The sequence below is a fragment of the Crocuta crocuta genome, unplaced genomic scaffold (assembly GCF_008692635.1).
Source record: "Crocuta crocuta isolate KB4526 unplaced genomic scaffold, BGI_CrCroc_1.0 scaffold31, whole genome shotgun sequence".
Taxonomy (NCBI): domain Eukaryota; kingdom Metazoa; phylum Chordata; class Mammalia; order Carnivora; family Hyaenidae; genus Crocuta; species Crocuta crocuta.
Genome location: NW_027528362.1, coordinates 1,125,540 through 1,145,413, shown reverse-complemented (window position 1 = coordinate 1,145,413; position 19,874 = coordinate 1,125,540). Strand labels below are relative to the sequence as shown.

Sequence of the window (19,874 nt, the reverse complement as noted above, 5' to 3'; positions counted from 1 at the left end):
GGGAGATGAAGTTTGGAAGAGCTCTGTGAAAAGAACAGAAGGTTCTGAATGAGAGACACAGAACTGCCAGGAAGCATCAAGCACTCAGCCAGTTAGAGACCATGAATTTTTAATGTTACCAATCTACACTGGCTTGGGTAGCATTTTCTGCTGCTCAGTTCAGTGATTAGGGTCTTGAAGACAGATGTTTAGATTCACTATAAAGATGATGATGAGGGGGAGGAGGAGAAAGAGGAAGAGAAGGAGAATGCTGACAAACATTGACTCACTGTTACTCCATCAAACACTGTACAAAGTTGTTTCTATGAATTATCTCATTTCTTATACACACAATATTGTGTATACCCACTTTTTACAGATGAAAATACTAAGACATTTTTATACCACTTGTTAAAGGTATAATTCACATGCCATAAAATTCACCAACTGCATATGTAGAATTAAATGAAATTTATAAATGTACAGAGTTAGCAACCATCGCCACAAGTTAGTGACTTTCTATCACTCCAAAAAATTCCCTTGAGCCTATTTGTACCCAATCCTGCTTCAACATCCAAACCCAGTCAACCACTGATCTGCTCTGTGTTTCAATAAATTTGCCTTTATGGACAGCTTGTATAAATGGAATAATATAATAGATTTGTGTTTTGTGTGTGTGTGTGTGTGTGGCTTTTTCACTTAGGATAATGTTTTTGTGGTTCATCCATGCTGTAGTATTTGTTAGTATCTTGTTCTTTTTTTAATTGCTAAATACCATTTAATTATATAGATACATCACATTTTGAAATTCATAGGCATTGGGATCATTTCCAGTTTGAGACTATTATGAATGATACTGCTGTGAATGTTCACATACAATTCTTTGCGTGGACATATATTTTTACCTCTTTTTTGTAGATACTAGAGTGGAACTTGGAATTCTAAGGCAGTCTGCTAAGGTTATATTTAACGTATAACCTTACGTTATAAGTTATTTTGGAAAAAATGTTTTCCAAAGTAGATGTACCACTGTATATCCTGACCAGAAATGTGTATCATATGTATTTTCTGTGCCTATTGGGATAACCATGTAGTTTCTATTTTGTATTCTATTGATATGGTTATTCAATTAGTTAGTTTTCAGATGCAAAACCAAGTATTACACTTGTAAGATAAACCCCACATGCTCATGCTATAGAATCCTTTAGATATGCCACTGAAATTGTTTTGCTAATATTATTTTAAAAAGTTTTGCATTTATATTTTTGAGGGATATCTGTCTATAGTTTTCTTGTGATGTTTTTGTCTCACTTTGGTATCAGGGTAATTGTGGCCTGAAAAACATCAGGTGAGAATGTTCCCTTTTCATCTATTTTATGAGTCTGTAAAAATTGTTATTACTTTAAACATTTAATAGAATGTACTATTTAAGACAAGAGAGGCAGGACCTTTGTGGGAAGATTTTAAATTACTAGTTAAATTTCTTTATTGTTCTGTTCTTTTCTGATTTTCTATTTCTTCTTGAGTCCATTTCAGTAACTTGTAAACACACAATTTTCTACTTGAATCTTTATCGTTTCCTTCCTTCTGCTTACTCTGGATTTTGTTTGCTTTTCTTTTTCTATTTTTTCAAGATGGAAGCTTAGATTATTGGGATTGGAAATTCTTTTCTTTGGTGTTATAAGCATCTAGAGTTACAAATTTCCTTCTAAGCATTGCTTTAGTTGCACTCCATAATTTTCAGCCCCTTTTAGTTTTCATTCAACTCAAAATAATTTTTGATTTCCTTTATGGTTTCTTCTTTGACCCATGGGCTGTTTAGAAGCTAAATGTTTGGCACAAATTTCTTTCTGTTGTGGATATCTAATTTAATTTTGTTGTGGTCAGAAAATATACTTTATATGGTTTCAATTTTTAAAAACCTATTGAGAAGGGTACCTGGGTGGCTCAGCCAGTTAAGCATTCAACTTCATCTCAGGTCATTATATCATGGTTGGTGAGTTCAAGCTCTGTATCAGGTTCTCTGCTGTCAACACAGAGCCCACTTCAGATTCTATCTCCCTATCCTTCTCTGCCCCTCCCCCATACTCTCTCTCTTTCTCGCTCTAAATAAACATTAAAAAAAAGTATTGGGAATATTGTGTGGCCCAGCATATAGTCTATCCTGGAGAATATTTCATTGTAAAAATGTGTGTTCTATAGTTCCTGAGTGAGATGTGCTACTTGGTAATGTTCAGTCTTTTATACCTTTGCTGACTTTCTGTTATTTGTTATATTGATAATTGTAGTGGAGTAGTGAAATCTCCAACCATTAGTTTTTAATTGTGTATTTCTCTTTTCAAATCTGTTATTTTCTGCCTTAAGTATGGGGGAGTCCTCTGTTATTTGCTGTGTATACATTTACAATGATTATATCTTTCTAACATATTGACCATTTTAACATAAAATGTTTTTCTTTGTGTCTAATGATATTTATTATATTGAGGTTTACTTTGTTTGATATTAATATAACTACTCCAGATCCATAATGGTTATTGTTTCATGGTGTACCCTTTCTCAACCTTTCTTTTTTTTTTAAATTTATTTATTTTGAAAGAGAACGAGAATGAGGGGAAAGGGAGAGAGATAGAGGGAGAGAGAGAGAGAAGGAGAGAAGGGAAGAGTGAGAGGGAGAGGGAGAGAGGAAGAGAGAGTGAGCGAGCGCTGGAGCTGTTAGTGTGGAGCCCTATATGGGGCTCAATCTCACAAACAGTGAGATCATGACCTGAGCCAAAATCAAGAGTTATACACTCAATTGACTGAGCCACCCAGGCACCCCTTTTTCCAATATTTTACTCTCAAGTTCTTTCTTCTAGGCAGGACATAGATATCACAAAACACCAAAGAACACATGATGTTTTTTCCTCCTCAGCACTCCAAGGATTTAGATGACAAAGCTAATGAAGACACTCTTCCTTAACCAAACAGTTGTGAGAAGAGGTAAAGAGAGAGAAGTTTTAGCAGTCTCATCTTTGGAAAATTTGTATACTTTCCTTTTAGGTTATCTCTGCAATTTGGAATTAAATGTTTAACTGTTCTGAGAGAACACAGATACATGATTTTTAGCTTCTCAGTCACTTTGTCTCTTTCACTGTCATTCTGATTATTTCAGATACTCTATTAGTTTTAAGGATATAAGGAAAACTTAAAAAATGCTTCATTCTTCATATCATAATATTCCTTCACTGAAACAAAAGGAGAATGTACTTTTCTCTTATGGTTTTAAAAACTGTCAACCAGGTCACTGACTGATACACCAACAACGCAGGTAAGTGACATTTTACTCTGAACAATTTCATGACTGTTGGACACTGCACCTATGAGTAATGACTCATTGCTTCTTTTCAGCCACTACTTGTAGACATTTCATCTTTTCCTTGCTCACCAATAATACACTTTTCTCCTAAAGTTTGTGTTTTCAAAACAGTTGAAATGATAGATTGCATTCTGTATGTATAAAATTGTATCCAATTCTAGTTATTTGATTTTTAAGAAATGCACCATTTCCACATCACTCAGGTTATTATTTCCACTGGCTAACATGCAACATGCTGGACACCATGTTAACCACAAAGGTCACAGGACTTGGACTAGAGAAATATAGAAATAAATCTGTATTTCCCAGAAGCTCAGGAAAAGAAGGCTTGAAAACTACCCAAGGAGCTCAATGTGAGGAGCAACTTCTTGGAATGGGAAAAGGCAGACACATCTTTCTCAGGCTCTTCTTTGGGAAGGCTGAAGATGTCAAGGTCAACGTGTCTCCTGCAGACCATTCTAAAATGTCTAAGAGGACCATCCTTCTGCAATGTCATTGCTGAAATTGGTAGTGTCCAAGCAATGCATAATTATCTGACTCCAACCTTAGTAAATTTATGGGCTGTTTTATACTCATCATTTTCCCAGGTCTTTGAATTTATGTCTAAGACACCTTCATTGATTTTTGCAATCTAGGCGAACAAGTCTGCCTGCCACGCCTCATCGGGTGATGACAAGGAACATAGGGAAAATTCTTCTTGAAACTTTGAAATCATATATTTAATTATCCCAACAATTACAGATGTAGGATCGCTCCAATTCTGAACATAAGGCAAGTACTTAATGTTTAAAAGGTTATTACAATTTAAAGTTATTGAATAAGACTGGCAGTCTCTTCTGAATTAGAGCCTTGTCCCAGAAAAGGTCTGTTTACTCATGAACAAGCTCAAATGATTTTATGTTTGCCAAAGAAGCTAAAATGATATTATGCTCCTCAATCTTTTATTATTTACCAATAACAAAAGACATTTTTGTAATAACTTATAATTTGGAAAGCATTCCCATGCCCATTAATATGCTATATACTTGTTATAATTCTGAGAAGTAGGCATTATTGTGCCCAAATTACAGCTGAGACCTAGTTAAGTGCCAGAATCTTGACTGGAATTCAGTTCTTCTGATGCTATATTAATGCACTTCATGCTATATAATAGAGCTTCTATACATTAAAAAATTAACTGCCTTGGTATTCTTACAGCATTTGTATGGAATAAGAATTCATAAAGATTCAGTATATATTGAGAGAAAATAAATTTAATAAGTGAATTCATAAACCATAGGGATTAAGTAAATCTTAGTGCATCTATAAATTAAATTCTGTCTATTTATTAAAAGGGCATTATGTTGAATATTTATTATTATAAAAATAGAACCATAACATACAAAGCAGAAAATAAATTTGCAAAAGACTATGTGTACATAGAATAGGCAGTTCAGAAATAGATACACGAATCTATAGTCAGCTGATTTATGACAAAGATGCCACTAAAATTTGGTAGGAAAAATTTATTTTCAATAATGGCTCTAGAGCAATGAGAAAAAACATGACTCTTGTCCCATTATTTCACACCATATTTAAAAACTAACATGAAATAGCTCTAAGAAACCAAATGCCCCCCCCAGAAAATATTTTTACCAGAAGAAAATGGACTATCTTCAAACCTTAGGGTAGAAAATAATTTCCTAATTGGTACATAAAAGCAATGTACATCAAAGACAAAAAAATAAATTATAGCTCATTGATTTGAGAACTAATTTATCAAAAGATACCAGAAGGAGAATAAAAACTAATCCAGGGAGAGAAGATATTTAAAATACATATGTCAAAAAAAAAAAAAAAAAGCTTAGTGTAGTATATCTCAAAAACTCTTACAAACTAATAAAAAAAGACAAACTTAATTTTTAAATTGGACAAATTTATAACACATAACCACTATACAAAAGAGAATATCCACATAACAAATCAGCAAAAATCAATATAATTAATCATTGATTACATGTAAATTAAATATTCCTTTTAGAATAGCTAAATCTAGAAGACTGATAACACCACTTGTTGGCAAGAATGTGGAGTAACTGGTGCAAGGTGAGGAAGCCAAACTGGTGCAAACAAATTTGAAAACCTGTTTGCCCATATTACCCTGTGATTCAGCAATCACACTCCTAGGCACAGCCATGTATATTCACTAAAAGACACGTGCAGCAATGTTCAGAGAATTCTTATTCATAATAGCCAGAGCCTGGAAGCAACCTAAATATTTACGAATAGAAGAATAGATAAATACATTGCAACATATAGTAGACAGCATTGAAAATTAAACAAGGTAATGAAATATAAAGTGTGAATAAATCTCATAAGACATTATGCTGAGAACCCAGATACACACAAAAAATTCATACAATGTTGTTTCATTTTTATGCACATCAGAAGTAAGGCATAAATAATTAGTCAATGGTGATAGAAGTTAAAAAAAATCACTGCTACCCCTAGGGAAAAGTGTACTACTGACCATTCTAGAATGCCAAGAATGTTCTTAGTTTTGATGTGGGTGACAGTTAGATGTAACAGCAAAGTCAGATGTTGCTTCAGTTTTGATGTGCCTCCTTAATGGCCAATGCCTTTTACTCGCTTTATTGAATCCTGAGTTCAACACCTGGCAATGCTGTGCCCCTTTTTCTTTACAATTGTGTGGACAGTAATGTTGATTACTGAGTTTGCACCTATTAAAACAAAGTTGTAGAAGAGACACTCTTCCATCCCTCTCTCTCCACTTCTTTTTCCACATCTACTTCCATGCAAGATTCTGAAAGACGTCACTAAACACTTCTAGTGTCAACATGACCACAGCCAGGCAGCTTCTTCACAAAAGTTCCTTCTGCAGAAGTTGCCGATAGCATTTTTAAACCATCGGCACTCATAGCAAAGCACTTTTCAGACTTCCCAAAATTTTTCTTTTGAAATAATGATGACAAGATGCACTTGAGGATTCTTGTTCCAATCCATTCTCATCCCATCTTAAAGTGAATGACTTTTAGTTGTCTTTCTTTATCTTTTTAAAATTATCCTTGTTATTTTTATGACTTCACTTTGCAATAAATAAAAATAAGGAAGGAATATCTCTTTGCTTGTACTGAATTAATAATAGAGTTGGCTTGATTCTACCTTTCTTCTTTTCTTACTTTGCTATTTGAGGCATGTCCCAGGGGAAAAATGCCACAGAGACACATGCATTCTCTCTCTTTTACACACACACACACACACACACACACACACACACACACACACACACTTAATGAAAGTCAGAGTAAATCCATTTGGCCATGACACATTGGGTTTTGACAACCAGCACCCAGTGGAAAGGCATCCCAAATATGGCTTTAGAGCAACCATGAGACTCTTTTAGGTATAACATACGTAAAACCAGTCAGTTTCCTATGAAATCTAAGATTTAGAACCCACCTGCATCTTGGAGCTCAGGCACAGTAGCCCTAGTTTCTCAGCACAGACAATTTGTTGAAGGATCCAACCTGCATTGTTCTATTTTCCTCTCTTTTTTCCATTCCTCTATGGAATGGCTCAGAGTGGAGCAATGGCTAAAAGGAGAAAGCTTTATGGTAGCCCTTATCTTAAGCCCAGAGACTTGGCCCCAAACACACCTCTTCCATACGGTCATATTTTCATATCATTTCATTTCCTGGCCCTTATTCTATTCCCAGAGGAGAAGTCTGAGATAATTCCAACAATGTATTCCTAGTCTATCTTTTAAAGACGAGTTCACTATCTAGTAACTTATGGACCTAAACTTCTGATTTGTGATAGGAAAAAAATGAGGTTTCCCTTAATAAATGAAAGTGTATGTGATATAATTGGGATCTTGTAAAGCATTCTGAGAAATCATGGATGGAAAGCATTAATGGAGAATAAATTACTAATTGCATTAGTGGTCTGCTGTGCTCAACTCAGCGTATAACTTTTAAGTATACCTGGCATCTAGTCCCATTACTGTAATTTATTTTGCTTGCCTTCTTAAAAACTTACACGAGTTATTTTTAATAATGCGTTTTCAAAGGTAGACCAAAGACCATCTTCATGATTCTCTCAAGGTATGAACAAAGGCTCAGAAACAGGAGTCTAAATTGGAAGCTTTAGAGGGGATTATTATCTATTGCTATGTTTTATACATCATCTAATTTCCTCTTGGCAACCACAGATTCTGAATTATAACTGTGGTGATCATAATAACAATGAAAACGAGTGACATCTCTCACTAGCATGAGCTATGTTCAGCCCACTCCTTTGTTCTTGAGATGCGGGATCCCCTTTCAGAATCTGCAGAGAGCCTTAAAGAGGATGAAAGAAGGTTAACAAGAAAACAAGGGTTAGAAGACACATCTTTACTTTCTATCATCATGTCTGCCTGTCTCTCCCATCCCAGGATCAAAACGTACACGTGGCACATATGGGAGGGAAAAGATCTGTGTGTGCTTCGTAGAGTTTCATTTCACTCTTTATCCATAATGCCTAGCATTGTATATCCTCAGCACTAGCATTTTTTTCACTAGCATTGATATCCTCCAGCATATGATCAGAATTTTCTTCCGGTAGACAGCTCATTTCTGATACAAGAGACGGTCGTCTAACAGTCTTTTAAATGAAAGGACTAGCGTTTTATTTAGGCCTCCAAGATGTCTAACTGTTTGAGGATAGATAACGAATGAAAAAAACCTAAATAAAAATCAGCAACCCTCCCCTTGGCAGTGCATTTACAAGTTTCCAGTAAGAATTCAATGATGTTCTAAACATTGATAATGATGTTTTCGAATACATTCAACTTCCTGGAGATAAGCAATAATCTTGTGTGCTTCAAACACTTTGGTATTCCCTGTTGAACTGGGCTTTGAAGCACATTTTCTAACATATCTGCAATGCCTCCTGATTTAGTCTGCTCAAGGAAAGGGGATGACCCACCCAGTCTCTGGGGTTCAGTTTTTCCAATCCCTGTCATCGTAAGTGCGTGAGATTGAGAAATTCAGTTGCGCTGAAAAGCATAAAGTAAGGAACTAAGATGCTCATTTTATTCTCCCCTGACAGATATTAGCGAGAGAAAATATAAACTTAACAGTGTCCTAAGGGTTCAGGTGAGATTTTACCTGACTTCTAAAACACCTTAAAAATTAAAAAAAAAAAATTGTTGGCAAGCAGGCCAAGTCGGCCAAGAAGTTCCTTCTTCAATATTTTCTTATGTAAACTCTTGAGGGGAAAAATTGGTACTGCCCTTGTCAAATTAAATAATCACTGCAGACACAGTAACTCCAGGCTGTTTTCTAATAATGATGGCTTGAGGAACAGGCACATCTCGTATGCATAAAACAGATAAAGATAGGATGTGTGCTCTTACATTCATAATGAAAAATGAGCCATAGAGAGTCTAGCTCACTATAGATTTCCTTCATTTCAATCGGAATATTTATTTTTTTGCAAGTGGTGATTTAAAAAACAAAATTTCAAAAGATGTCCTACATTGCCTCCTCTTCAGCCTCAGATTCCTCGGGAAGGGGTGGGAGGTAAGAATCAGACACGCTGTGAATGGACAACCATTCATCATGGAAGATCTTCCAACCTTTTTGGTTCAAGCCCAGAATGAGTAATGAAGTGAGATTCTCCTGCCTTCACACTTATCTCAGAAAAGCTTTTAGCAAACACAAGATGCCAAATAGTATTGACCTTTTAAAAATGTGTTATTAAAGGCATTTCCATTTTCTTGCAGAGCAAACGGTCAACCATGAGAGTTTGGTTATCAATTCACTGATGATGATCATGATGTGATTATTATATGTGATTGAACTTTGTGACACCACGATTTCTCACTTCTTCTTCCAGTGCGGTTTGTTTTTATGGCATTTCTTTTTAAAAAATTTTTTTGAATGTTTATTTTTTGAATGTTTATTTATTTGTGAGAGAGAGAGAGAGAGACTGCAAGTGGGGTAGGAGCAGAGAGAAAGGGAGACACAGAATGTGAAGCAGGCTCCAGGCTCTGAGCTGTCAGCACAGAGCCCGATGTGGGACTCGAACTCACGAACTGTGAGATTATGACCTGAGCTGAAGTCTGACGCTTAACCAACTGAGGCACCCAGGCGCCCCTATGGCATTTCTAAAGAGCTACCAAATGAGCTCAGAGATGGCCAGCAATGGCCTTTTAAATTCAGTTTTAGAGTAATTAAGAGTCCAAGTGCTAACTGCAGCAATATTTTCAGAACCCATACCCCCACATAGGTCTTCAAAGACTGGAGGCAAATTCACAGATTATGACTTACCTGTTTGAATTCAATCTTTCTTTCAAAGAAGAATATAAAACTTTTTTTCCTAATGCACTGTACAATCAAGAACAAATAGGTGAGATGCTTTCAGTCCATAAGCCTATATCTCAACAATTCAATACAAGTGACAACGGTTACTTTAACCATCATCAGAACATTTTATTGTGTGTACCAAATACATCAAAGAACCAGAAAGCAAGAGACAGTGGGCAGACAGAAGAGGGAGGAAAGGAAAGGAGGGTGGATAGGAAAGAAAATGTGTGTTTGTGCATCTCTTCCTGGGCCTCAGATCACAGATGGGGACTCACTGATGCAGTGACTGGCAGGGAGTGAATTATCTATGTTTGAATGGGGGTCAGGTGGGGGATGAATTTACATTCAGGAAAGTCCATTTTTCACACAGAAGAATCATCTAGCATGCTGCAGCACTGCTTTTCCCAGCGCTCCAGAAGGTCTACCCTCTCCTTGGAGAGGTGATTGCTCCCTGAGATAAAAAGAGAGTCAGGAACTAGGAAGAGGGTTGACCTGACAGGCAGAGTGTCAGAATATCTGGGACAAAGGGACAAGGTCAGGAACTGGAAAAGCACCATAGTTTCCAGTGGCCATTGGGAGGCCTGTGAGATACCCTCACAGCTCATAGCATATTCCCTGTGGCAAGAGATGTCCAAGTGGCCTGTGTCAACACCACACAGGCGTCACTACTTCCACACACGTGGCCCATGTCCTGCACTGGACAGCCATGAGACCATGATACTCTGACCTATACTTCCTATTATTTAATTATTGAGCTTTCTTGATACATTTAGACCAAGGGAAGGCAATGACATTACATTTGTATTATCCAAATTATATGTGTGTGTGTGTGTGTGTGTGTGTGTATACACATATATGCTATGCTTATGCACGTATATATATAAAGATGTGTTTCAAGATGAATCTGGTATTGAGATTGAGATAAAAGTTGGATTAAAGAGGAGTTTTCACAAAGAACAGGCTATTCCTGTAACACCGACTCATGTTCACAGGGATTTAGGTAATTGTATGAATGTCATGGATAGAATGAATGGAAGAAACATTAGAGAGACATGTAATACTATTACTTGGCTTTATCAGATTGACCCACCCAAACACTGTAGGGTTTGCAGGCTGGTAGAAATATACCCACAGGCCTACTTGTGGCCATTGTCTGGGGCTTCACACTTTGCTTCCTTTGCCACATCATTCTTGTATTTCAGTCTTCTGTCCCTTTAGCTCTGTACCCATTTCCAGGTGAGCTGCACATGCCCCTTGGACTTAAGGTAAGTTCCACCTCTTGATTTGACATTCAGCACTCGTTCTTGTACTCCTCCTGTGCCTAAGTGTTTCAGATAAACATAGCCCTCACCTCAGCTTCAGCTTCTGGAACAAAACTCCAAAGGTGGCCCATTCGTTTAGAACCTATCTTATTCTTTGAGCCCTTCGGGGGAAAAGCCACTAAGGAAGGACTTACAAAAGGAGCAATTTCAGTACAGATTGAAAATGAGAAGGAAAGAAAAGTCAAAGATGAATTATCTTTCAAGGGCGATCATTCATGCATAGATATTTACAGAGTTCCACTGTATACCAGCCATGGTTTTTCATGCTTCACACAAATTAGGGAACAAGATGGCCAATAGTCCTGCTCTCACGTAGTTTGACTTCTAGGTGGGGGAGACAAACAATAAACAATTGGTATCATAAAAATATAAATGATAGAGCATGTTTGAAGATGGTAAGTATTATAAAAAAGAAGTAGAGCAGGGTATGGGGGCATTGGCACTGTGGGAAGTGGGGCAGGATGCTATATTGAAATGGTTGTCAGCATTGTGAGCAAAGACTGAAAGAGACAGAAGAATTAGCCAACCATGTATCTGGGGGGAAGAACGTTCCAGGCAGAAGGAATAATAGCGGCAGGTGTAGCAAGTTCAGTGAACAACAAGAATGTCAGTATATCTATTTCAGAGTAAACAAGAAGGGATATAATAGGCAATGAAAAACATAGTAAATCTGGGATAAATCTTGAAGGCTTTTGTAGGCCATCATAAGGACTTTGGCTTTCACTCTTAGTGAAATAGGACCCATTAGAGCATTTGGGCCAAAGAGGATCACGATCTGCTTTAACTTTTTTAAAATTTTTTTTTAATTTATTTCTAGGAGAGAGCGAGAGAGAGAGAGACAGTGTGAGCAGGGGAGGGTCAGAGAGAGAGGGAGTCACAGACTGAAACAGGCTCCAGGCTCCGAGCTGGCAGTCAGCACAGAGCCCGACACGGGGCTCGAACCCACGAACCGCGAGATCATGACCTAGGCGAAAGTCAGACGCTTAACCGACTAAGCCACCCAGGCGCCCCTACTTTAACTTTTTAGGGATTACGCTGTATGTGCATTGAGGAAAATTATAAGGGAGGAAGGATAAAACAGGAAATCCCTGCCTAGGGCTCAGCAGTAATCCAAGTGAGACACGACAATGTTCACAGGATACAGCAAAGCAGGGGGTGAGAAGTGAGCAGGATCTATTTTCATGGTTAAACCAATGTGATTTCCTCCTGAAAAAAATTGGATAACGGGTGTGAAAAAAAAGAGGAGTCAAGGAAGAGTCCAAGGGTATTTTTTTGGCCTGGACAACTGGAAAGATAGAGTTGCTATAAACCAACATAGAGAGGACTGGGGTTGGAGCAGGTGACCAGGAGACCAGAAGCAGTGCAGCAGATGTCGAGCTCAAGATGTCTATTAGCTATCTAAGCGGCCATGGTAAGTAGGCAATGGGATGCAGGGGTCTGTAGAAAGGTTTGCGATGGAGACATAGATGAGGATGCTCATCATAGAAACTGTACATAAAGTCATGAGACAGGATGAAATTACCAAAGGAGTGAGTGCAGATGAGGCAGCGAAATGAAGAGCACCAAGGAGTGGGTCAAGGGGCACTCCACATTAAGAGATTCGATGGAAAAACGGTGCTGTCCCTGAGGCAACAAGAGATAGTGTGAGTGTAATGAGAGATGACTGGCTCAATATATGAATTATTTTTTATACATGTTGTGTTGAGGTGAAATTATGAAATTCAGGTGACAGCTAATGGTGCGCTGGTAAATATTAAACAACTGACTTCAGAGGAGGAGCGTGTAATCTGTAGACTCTGCCAATTTCTCTGGTGTGTACACTCCCATCATCCCCAATTTTGAGCTACCAACTTGAAGTCACTGCATTGTAGGGGCTGATGGAAATATAGGACTAAGACTCAAAACAAAAAGGTATTACTTTTTTGATTTTGAGAAATCAGCTCTAGGGAGGGGACAGTTAAAGTGATCGGAAAGAATGAAATCTTCAGAGGACATATTATGATAAACAGGGGATAAGGCAAGATGTGGGTAAATGTCCATATTAAGGGCACTCGAAAGATTTCCAAGGAAGAAAGAAAAGTAAGAAGCTGAATTCCAGAACGGTTTTCTAAACTGGGATCCTTTTGCTACTGTTGTATTTCTTATTTCTTTTCTTCCTACTTTTTCCCTGGTGGGGGAAATTATAACAGACTTGGGTAAGAATTTTTTCTTTTAGTGCCTTAGAGCATGGACACAACAAAGCCTTTTCCGTATCGATACAAGAATTTTAGTACGAACATGTTTATGAATAGTTTTACCCATTTCAGCTTTCCATAAAATAAAATGACATCAGGATATCTACATACTTCAACATTTATACCATTTGGATGTTCCAAATGGTCAATGTGGTTTTTTTTAGACATGTTCAAAAAAAATTTTTAAGGCAACTGACATTTGGTATAAAGGGATGCACTTAACAGCCAAAAGCCCAGTTACACTGATTAATACTATGAAAACCCAATGGAAAACAGGGGTGTCTAGACAGTTTGCTTTAAAAAAATCATGACCTAGGCGAATTATTTTTGAGACAGAGAGAGACAGACATGAGCAGGGGAGGGGCAGAGAGAGAGAGAGAGAGAGAGAGAGAGAGAGACATAGAATCCGAAGCAGGCTCCAAGCTCTGAGTTGTCAACACAGAGACCTAGGCGGGGCTCAAACTAGTCCACTATGAGATCATGACCTGAACCAAAGTTGGACAACTGAGCCACCCAGGCACCTCTAGACACTTTGCTTTTTTGTGTGCAACTTAGCTTCACTGATGAAGAACCCAATCAGAAGTATGGTTAATTCTTAGTTATTTAGATACAAGTCATGCTATGGAAAACTAGACACATGTTATGACAAACATACATGTGACGCAACTTTTTAAAAATGTATGTATGTGTGTTTGTTTGTTTATTGAGAGAGAGTGTGTGAGGGAGGAGCAGAGAGAGAGGGAGAGAGAGAATCCCAAGTAGGCTCCACACTGTCAGCACAGAGCCCAATATGGGCTCTTGACCCATGAGATCATGACCTGAGCTGAAGTCAAGAGTCAGATGTTTAAGCAACTGAGCCACCCAGGCACCCCAACGTGATGCAACTTTTTAAAAACTCTATGTACCTTTGAAGTACAGCATATGTGTGTTAATCACATTTGTAGACTATTTCAAGATTCAAATACCAATGTATTTGTAATTGTCAAATCATGTATTCTAATTTTTTCATTTAAAAAACATGAACACTGTTAGCAGATTTGCTTTGGGCCAAATTAAATTTAGATTCCACCCCCAGTGTCTGCTGGATGGTAGAGAGAAGCCTACTAAATCTAAGGAAAATGCACTAAAAGTGTACCCCACATGCTCATTGGAGCTGTACTCTCAAGAAAGCTTAACCAGTGCAAGCTTGCTATAACACTACAAGTATTCTCAATTTGCAGTTGAATGTTTGTCTTAGTTCTTAGTAGCTGCTCTGAATCAGAAGAGCTCTCTGTTCTCAGGACATTGAAAATTGTGACTTGAAAAGAAAAAAAGCGAGTTATTACATTTTTCCTGGATTGAAAATCACATTGAAGACAGTGAACCTCTTGCAAAAGGCAGAGCTTTGCTTCACTGTTTGGGGTCCTTGTGCAAGCTCCCTCAGGACCCATACCCAAAATGAGGACAATACGGAGACCTGCATGTTCACATAATTGATCCACTTTCAATCGCATAAAGGGATGAGAAAGTCTCAAATTATTAACAGTCCAGTGCTTTTACAGCTCCCACCTACCATGCACTTATCGCTTTCAGATTTCTCCTAATTGAATTACTCAGAGCAGGCCAAATGACCTTAGTTGTCCAAGCACTATTTATCACATTGTACTGTAAATGAATTACATTATTGAAAGAAAATATTCTCTTAATCTGTTTTCCATCTTCTAGTAATTATATCTGCAGTGTCCTAATTTTTCCATGACTTTTCTTTTCAAGAAACAGCTATTAACCTTCAACATAGTCAGTGACCTTGTGTGGATGACTCTGTCCCCTCAGGTGACCTTGAACCAAAAATTATAGAAGCATCAATTGGCAAGTTCGCCAGCATTCAGCAAAGTATGAAAAGGGTAAGAGCTCTTCATTTCCCAGCACTGGCATTCATCATGGAAAGACACATAAAAGAAAGGGCAAATTCCAATGACATGCATCCAATAAATTGGAGACTCTTGTCACAGTAAACGCCAACTCAGCAGTTTATAATCACAATGGATAATACAGCTACACTACTTATTTTTCAACCCTCTAAACTTATGCTTTTAATACAGGATTTTCTGTTTGTTCTTTTTTATCATTAAAAATCCTAAGTACTGTCAGCTATGAGATCATCTTTCTGAGTCTGTTGGATTTCATCTTGACTATTAGTAACAAATCTTTTTTGTAATGGCATCCAATCAAGCGGCAAAGATTTTGAAGAAATCTGAAAGGTCACGTAGTTTCAAGTAGACCATGAACAAACTGAACTAGAGGGGAAATGAACTACCAAATTGCTAATAAACTATTTGCAAATTCAAAAACCCAGCACTTCTCTTGGCAATTTGCATGGCATTCCATTCCCTTTAATGTGGTAAGTGGGACCCAAATTCTCTCGTCTAAATTGGAGTTAAATCGAACAAATCAATGAGGAAGATGAATCATCATTCCTAAATAGATTTACTTATGAACTAAGAGAGTATAGTTCAATACATATTGTATTGGTGTCAATAGAGTGTCCATACTAACTGATGTTCTCTGTTATACGTGCTTGATTTTTTCCAGATAGTACGAATGCTGTCATTGAAATGCACATAATAACGTGAAACACACTCACAGAGATTTCCATGCACAGTCAGGCTCTCTCATCTCCGTATTACATTTCACCCAAGTGGGTTACTTAAGGGAGAGCAGCCACATAGAACAAACACTGGCCAAAAGGAATCACAGGTATGGGGTTAGGTCCAGCTCTCTGACTCTTGCGAATTCTATTAGACAGTCACTCAAATTCCCTGGGCTTCTTCCTCATTCATAAAACTATCTTTGAAGTCATATGATCCTATTGGTCTCTGTTGCTACAAGTAAACACCAGATTCATGCAGGTTTTTGCTCCCTCTTTTCCCAAAGCAAAACTAATCAAAGCAATAAGTAAATAAATAAACACAGAAAAGGGGGCAAGAAGACAAAAATGGTTCTAGTTTGTGTCTGAGACACGCTGAATTTCCTGGTTTTGCATGCCTGCTCTCCAAGCCCTGTGAGAGTATTTGCTAGCAGTGAGAACCCATGTTCTGATGCTCTGATGATGCTGTGAATCCTATTAAACAATAGGATTCTTCGATTTCTGGATCTTTTCATGGTTCATCTCCAGTGATCGTAGCATACATATTACAACTGGAACAGTTAGCATTTCTGGTTCAGGACTGGTCTACATTATGAGACAAATATTTCCTCCACCTAAAATAGAGCCCTCTTTGAGATCATTCTTCAAATAATTGCGATTTATGGAAGTATATCATCTCTGCTGCTAGATCCATGGAGGAAAATCATTTCCAGAGGTTTGTTTTCTGAAGCATTGTCCATCTATTTACTGTACCAACAAGAGAACAAGAGAGTCTGACAGTTCTGTTTTTCTGAGTAAGGTGCTCTTAGGACATTTCTGATCCTGAGGCACAGCCATAGGTTTCCTGCTACTGATTTTCACGTCCAATTTTGAGTTGCATGAGCTGCATGATGTGAAACCAATCCTCACTACATGCCACTAAGAATGTCAATCGGTTTTCCAGGCTGTTCCTACTCCCTGCCTCCACCCCCCTGAGGCTGTGCTCTAATCATCTCACATGAGCCCTGGCTGGTCTCCATGCCCATGCATGGAGCTGGACTCTAAACTAGACCCGCTGACGAGACTAAGGTCTCCTGCCCATATGATGCCAGTTTTGGCATCTCAAGGGCTTTCTTGCCTTAAAAACAAAATTCCACTTTCCTAACTGGTGCCCCAAATTCGTTTAAGAGAATAAAGACATGCTTTGACTCTGTACATGGTTTCCTGGGAGAGGAAACATGTAACCTGAAATCTATAGAATTGATTATTCTGACACAATAAGATCAAATCCTTTCCTGAGGAAGGACTTTGATGGGGGAGCTCACTGGCTAGTGAAATAGGAAAGTTTTGTACAGCAAAAGTAGGTGAAATACCACATATTTTGCTCCCTTTTGCTTCATTATTATTTGTAGTAGGAGAATGATGTTCATCTCATGAGGTTCTTCAGCTAACTGATGACAATAAATAAACACCATGTACCCAGTCACTCAAAAGTGAGAAGTAGAACTGTGAAAAACACTGGTAAGCTCCAAAAAGCCTCTCCTTTATAAAAGCAATGAGAGCACTGGCAAATATCATCAGAAGTTGCTTCTTTGTTACTCTGTATATTAGCTGAAGGCTTGCAACAATTTATAAAACTTTCGTTGTTGTTGTTAAAGGATAAGCCTTGTTAAGAGGAGCAAGTTTCATTAAGTTTCATCATGTTTTTTATTTGCCCTATTTCTACCCCACTCCTAAATTTGCAGTACTCTTGAAAACTGACAGCCCCGATCACTGTTAAAACCAGCAGTCTGGCAGCCATCACAAGGGGCAGAATGGTACTGGAGCTTCTTTAAAGCCCTATTCCTAGAGAATTGATCATCATTTGACCTGCTTAGTGGTTCCCCAGAAAACCTTATTTGCAAGGATATCTTTATATGACATGACCTGAAGCTCATCCAGTGTGAAAAGCCTTTGTCCCAGGTGTATTTGTCCCCCTCCCGAGAAAATCAGAGGCAATTGTTTAACACTGCAGCCACCTGAGGCAGTGAGGGACAACAGGAAAATGGACTGGGAAGAAGCTTAAAAGGAAAAGAAAGGGAATGAGATGTCCATAGGAGGCTCTGAAAATCCCCAACATATTCCTAGTAATCTAGAAGCCCATGTGCATGTGTGTGGCCATGCATATGGCCAGGACTGTGTGCATGTTCAGGAAGCCCTAAGAAACTCTAACTTCTTACTAAAGTGGACATTCTGTGCAAGCAGAAAACGAAGGCTAAGAAGCACCCCGGCTGAGTGTTGAAGGTGTTCCCTCGTACACATACAGAGCTCCTAAAAAAGACTGGGGGACTTATTAATTCCTGGCACTTAAGAAAATATCTATCCAATTATTATCTGACCATAAAGAGAACTGAGCAGAGACTTCACTGACCACACACACACACACACAAAGAATTCAGAGTTTACAGAATTTGTTCAGTAAAGTCACTGACCAAACACCAACAGCAACCCTAGGGAGAAAGAAGAATTTGATTTCCAGGGTTACCAATTAGATGAGCTAAAACGTTCAATTGTCAACCAAAAGTAGGAGACACACAAAGAAACAAGAAGGTATGGCCGGCCCATACATACAGGGGGAAAAGAGGCAATTAACAGAAGCTGTCTTTGAGGGAGGTTAAATGTTGGGACTTACAACATTGACTTTAAGTTAGCTATTTTATTACTATTTTTACTTTATTTTATTTTACTTTATTTTTTAAAAGTTTTATTTATTTATTTATTTTGAAAGAGACAGAGGTAGAGTGTGGGAAGGGCAGAGAGAGAGAGAGGGAGAGAGAGGAATCCCAAGCAGGCCCTTTGCTTCCAGCATAGAGCCCAACATGGGGCTCGAACCCACAAAGCTGTAGGGGCATGACCTGAGCTGAAACAAAGAGTTGGACATTCAACTGACTGAGCCACCCAGGCTCCCCAAATTAGCTGTTTTAAATATGGTCTAAAAATAGTCACCAAAGAGAGTATGTCAATAAAAAGGCAGAAATTATAAAAATAGGAATTCTGGAGATTAAAAGTATAATAAGGAAATAAAAAATTTACTATAAGAGCTCAACAGAAGATTTGAGCAGTGGAATTAAAAATTCGTGAGCTTTTAGGGGTGCCTGGGTGGCTCAATCAGTTAAGCATCCAACTTCGGCCCAGGTCATGATCTCATGGCTTGTGAGTTCAAGCCCCATGTTAGGCTTTGTGCTGACAGCTCAGAGCCTGGAGCCTGCTTCGGACTCTGTCTCCCTCTCTCTCTCTGTCCCTCCCCCTGCTCATGCTGTCTTTCTCTCTTAAAAATAAATAAACATTAATATTAAAAAAAAATGGTGAGCAAATATTTAGTAGGTATTTATCTCCCACAAAAAAAAACAAAAAACACCAATTTGAAAATATATATGCACCCCTACATTTACTGTAGCATTATTTACAATAGCCAAGATATGTAAGCAACCCAAGCATCCATGGGTAGATGAACAAGATAAAGAAGCTATGGTATACGTATAGAATGGACTGTTACTCAGCCACATAAAAGAATGATATTTTGCCATGTGTGGCAACATAGATGGAGGTACAGGGTATTATGCTAAATGAAATAAGTCAGAAAATGGCAAATTCTATATGATTTAATTTCCATGTGGAACCTAAAAAATAAAAACAAATAAATAAGCAAACAAAAAGCAGAATCAGACTTATAAATACAGAGAACAAACTGATGGCTGCCAGTGAGGAAGAGGTGTGGGGAGATGGGCAAAATGGGTGAAAGGGAGTGGGAGGTACAGGTTTCCAGTTATGGAATGAATGAATCACAGGAGTAAAAGGTACAGCACAGGGAGTATCGTCAGTGGCACTGTGACAGTGCTGTACTGGGACTTGGCAGCCACACTTGTAGTGAGCATAAGACAGTGAACAAACCTGTGGAATCACTATGTTGTACCCCTGAAACTACTATAACATTGCCAGCTATACTCTGATAATAGTAATAATAATAATAAAAATAAACAACATAATCAG

The 19,874-nt window shown here is 38.1% G+C and overlaps 1 protein-coding gene across 1 annotated transcript in view; it reads right to left on the bottom strand.

The window, feature by feature from the left end:
* HS6ST3 (heparan sulfate 6-O-sulfotransferase 3) overlaps positions 1-19,874 on the bottom strand; it is a 638,376-nt gene that overhangs the window by 161,140 nt on the left and 457,362 nt on the right. The window contains exon 5 of the mRNA XM_077753959.1: positions 1,323-1,340. Within this exon, the coding sequence (XP_077610085.1) occupies positions 1,323-1,340 (18 nt within the window). The remainder of the gene's footprint in view (positions 1-1,322; positions 1,341-19,874) is intronic.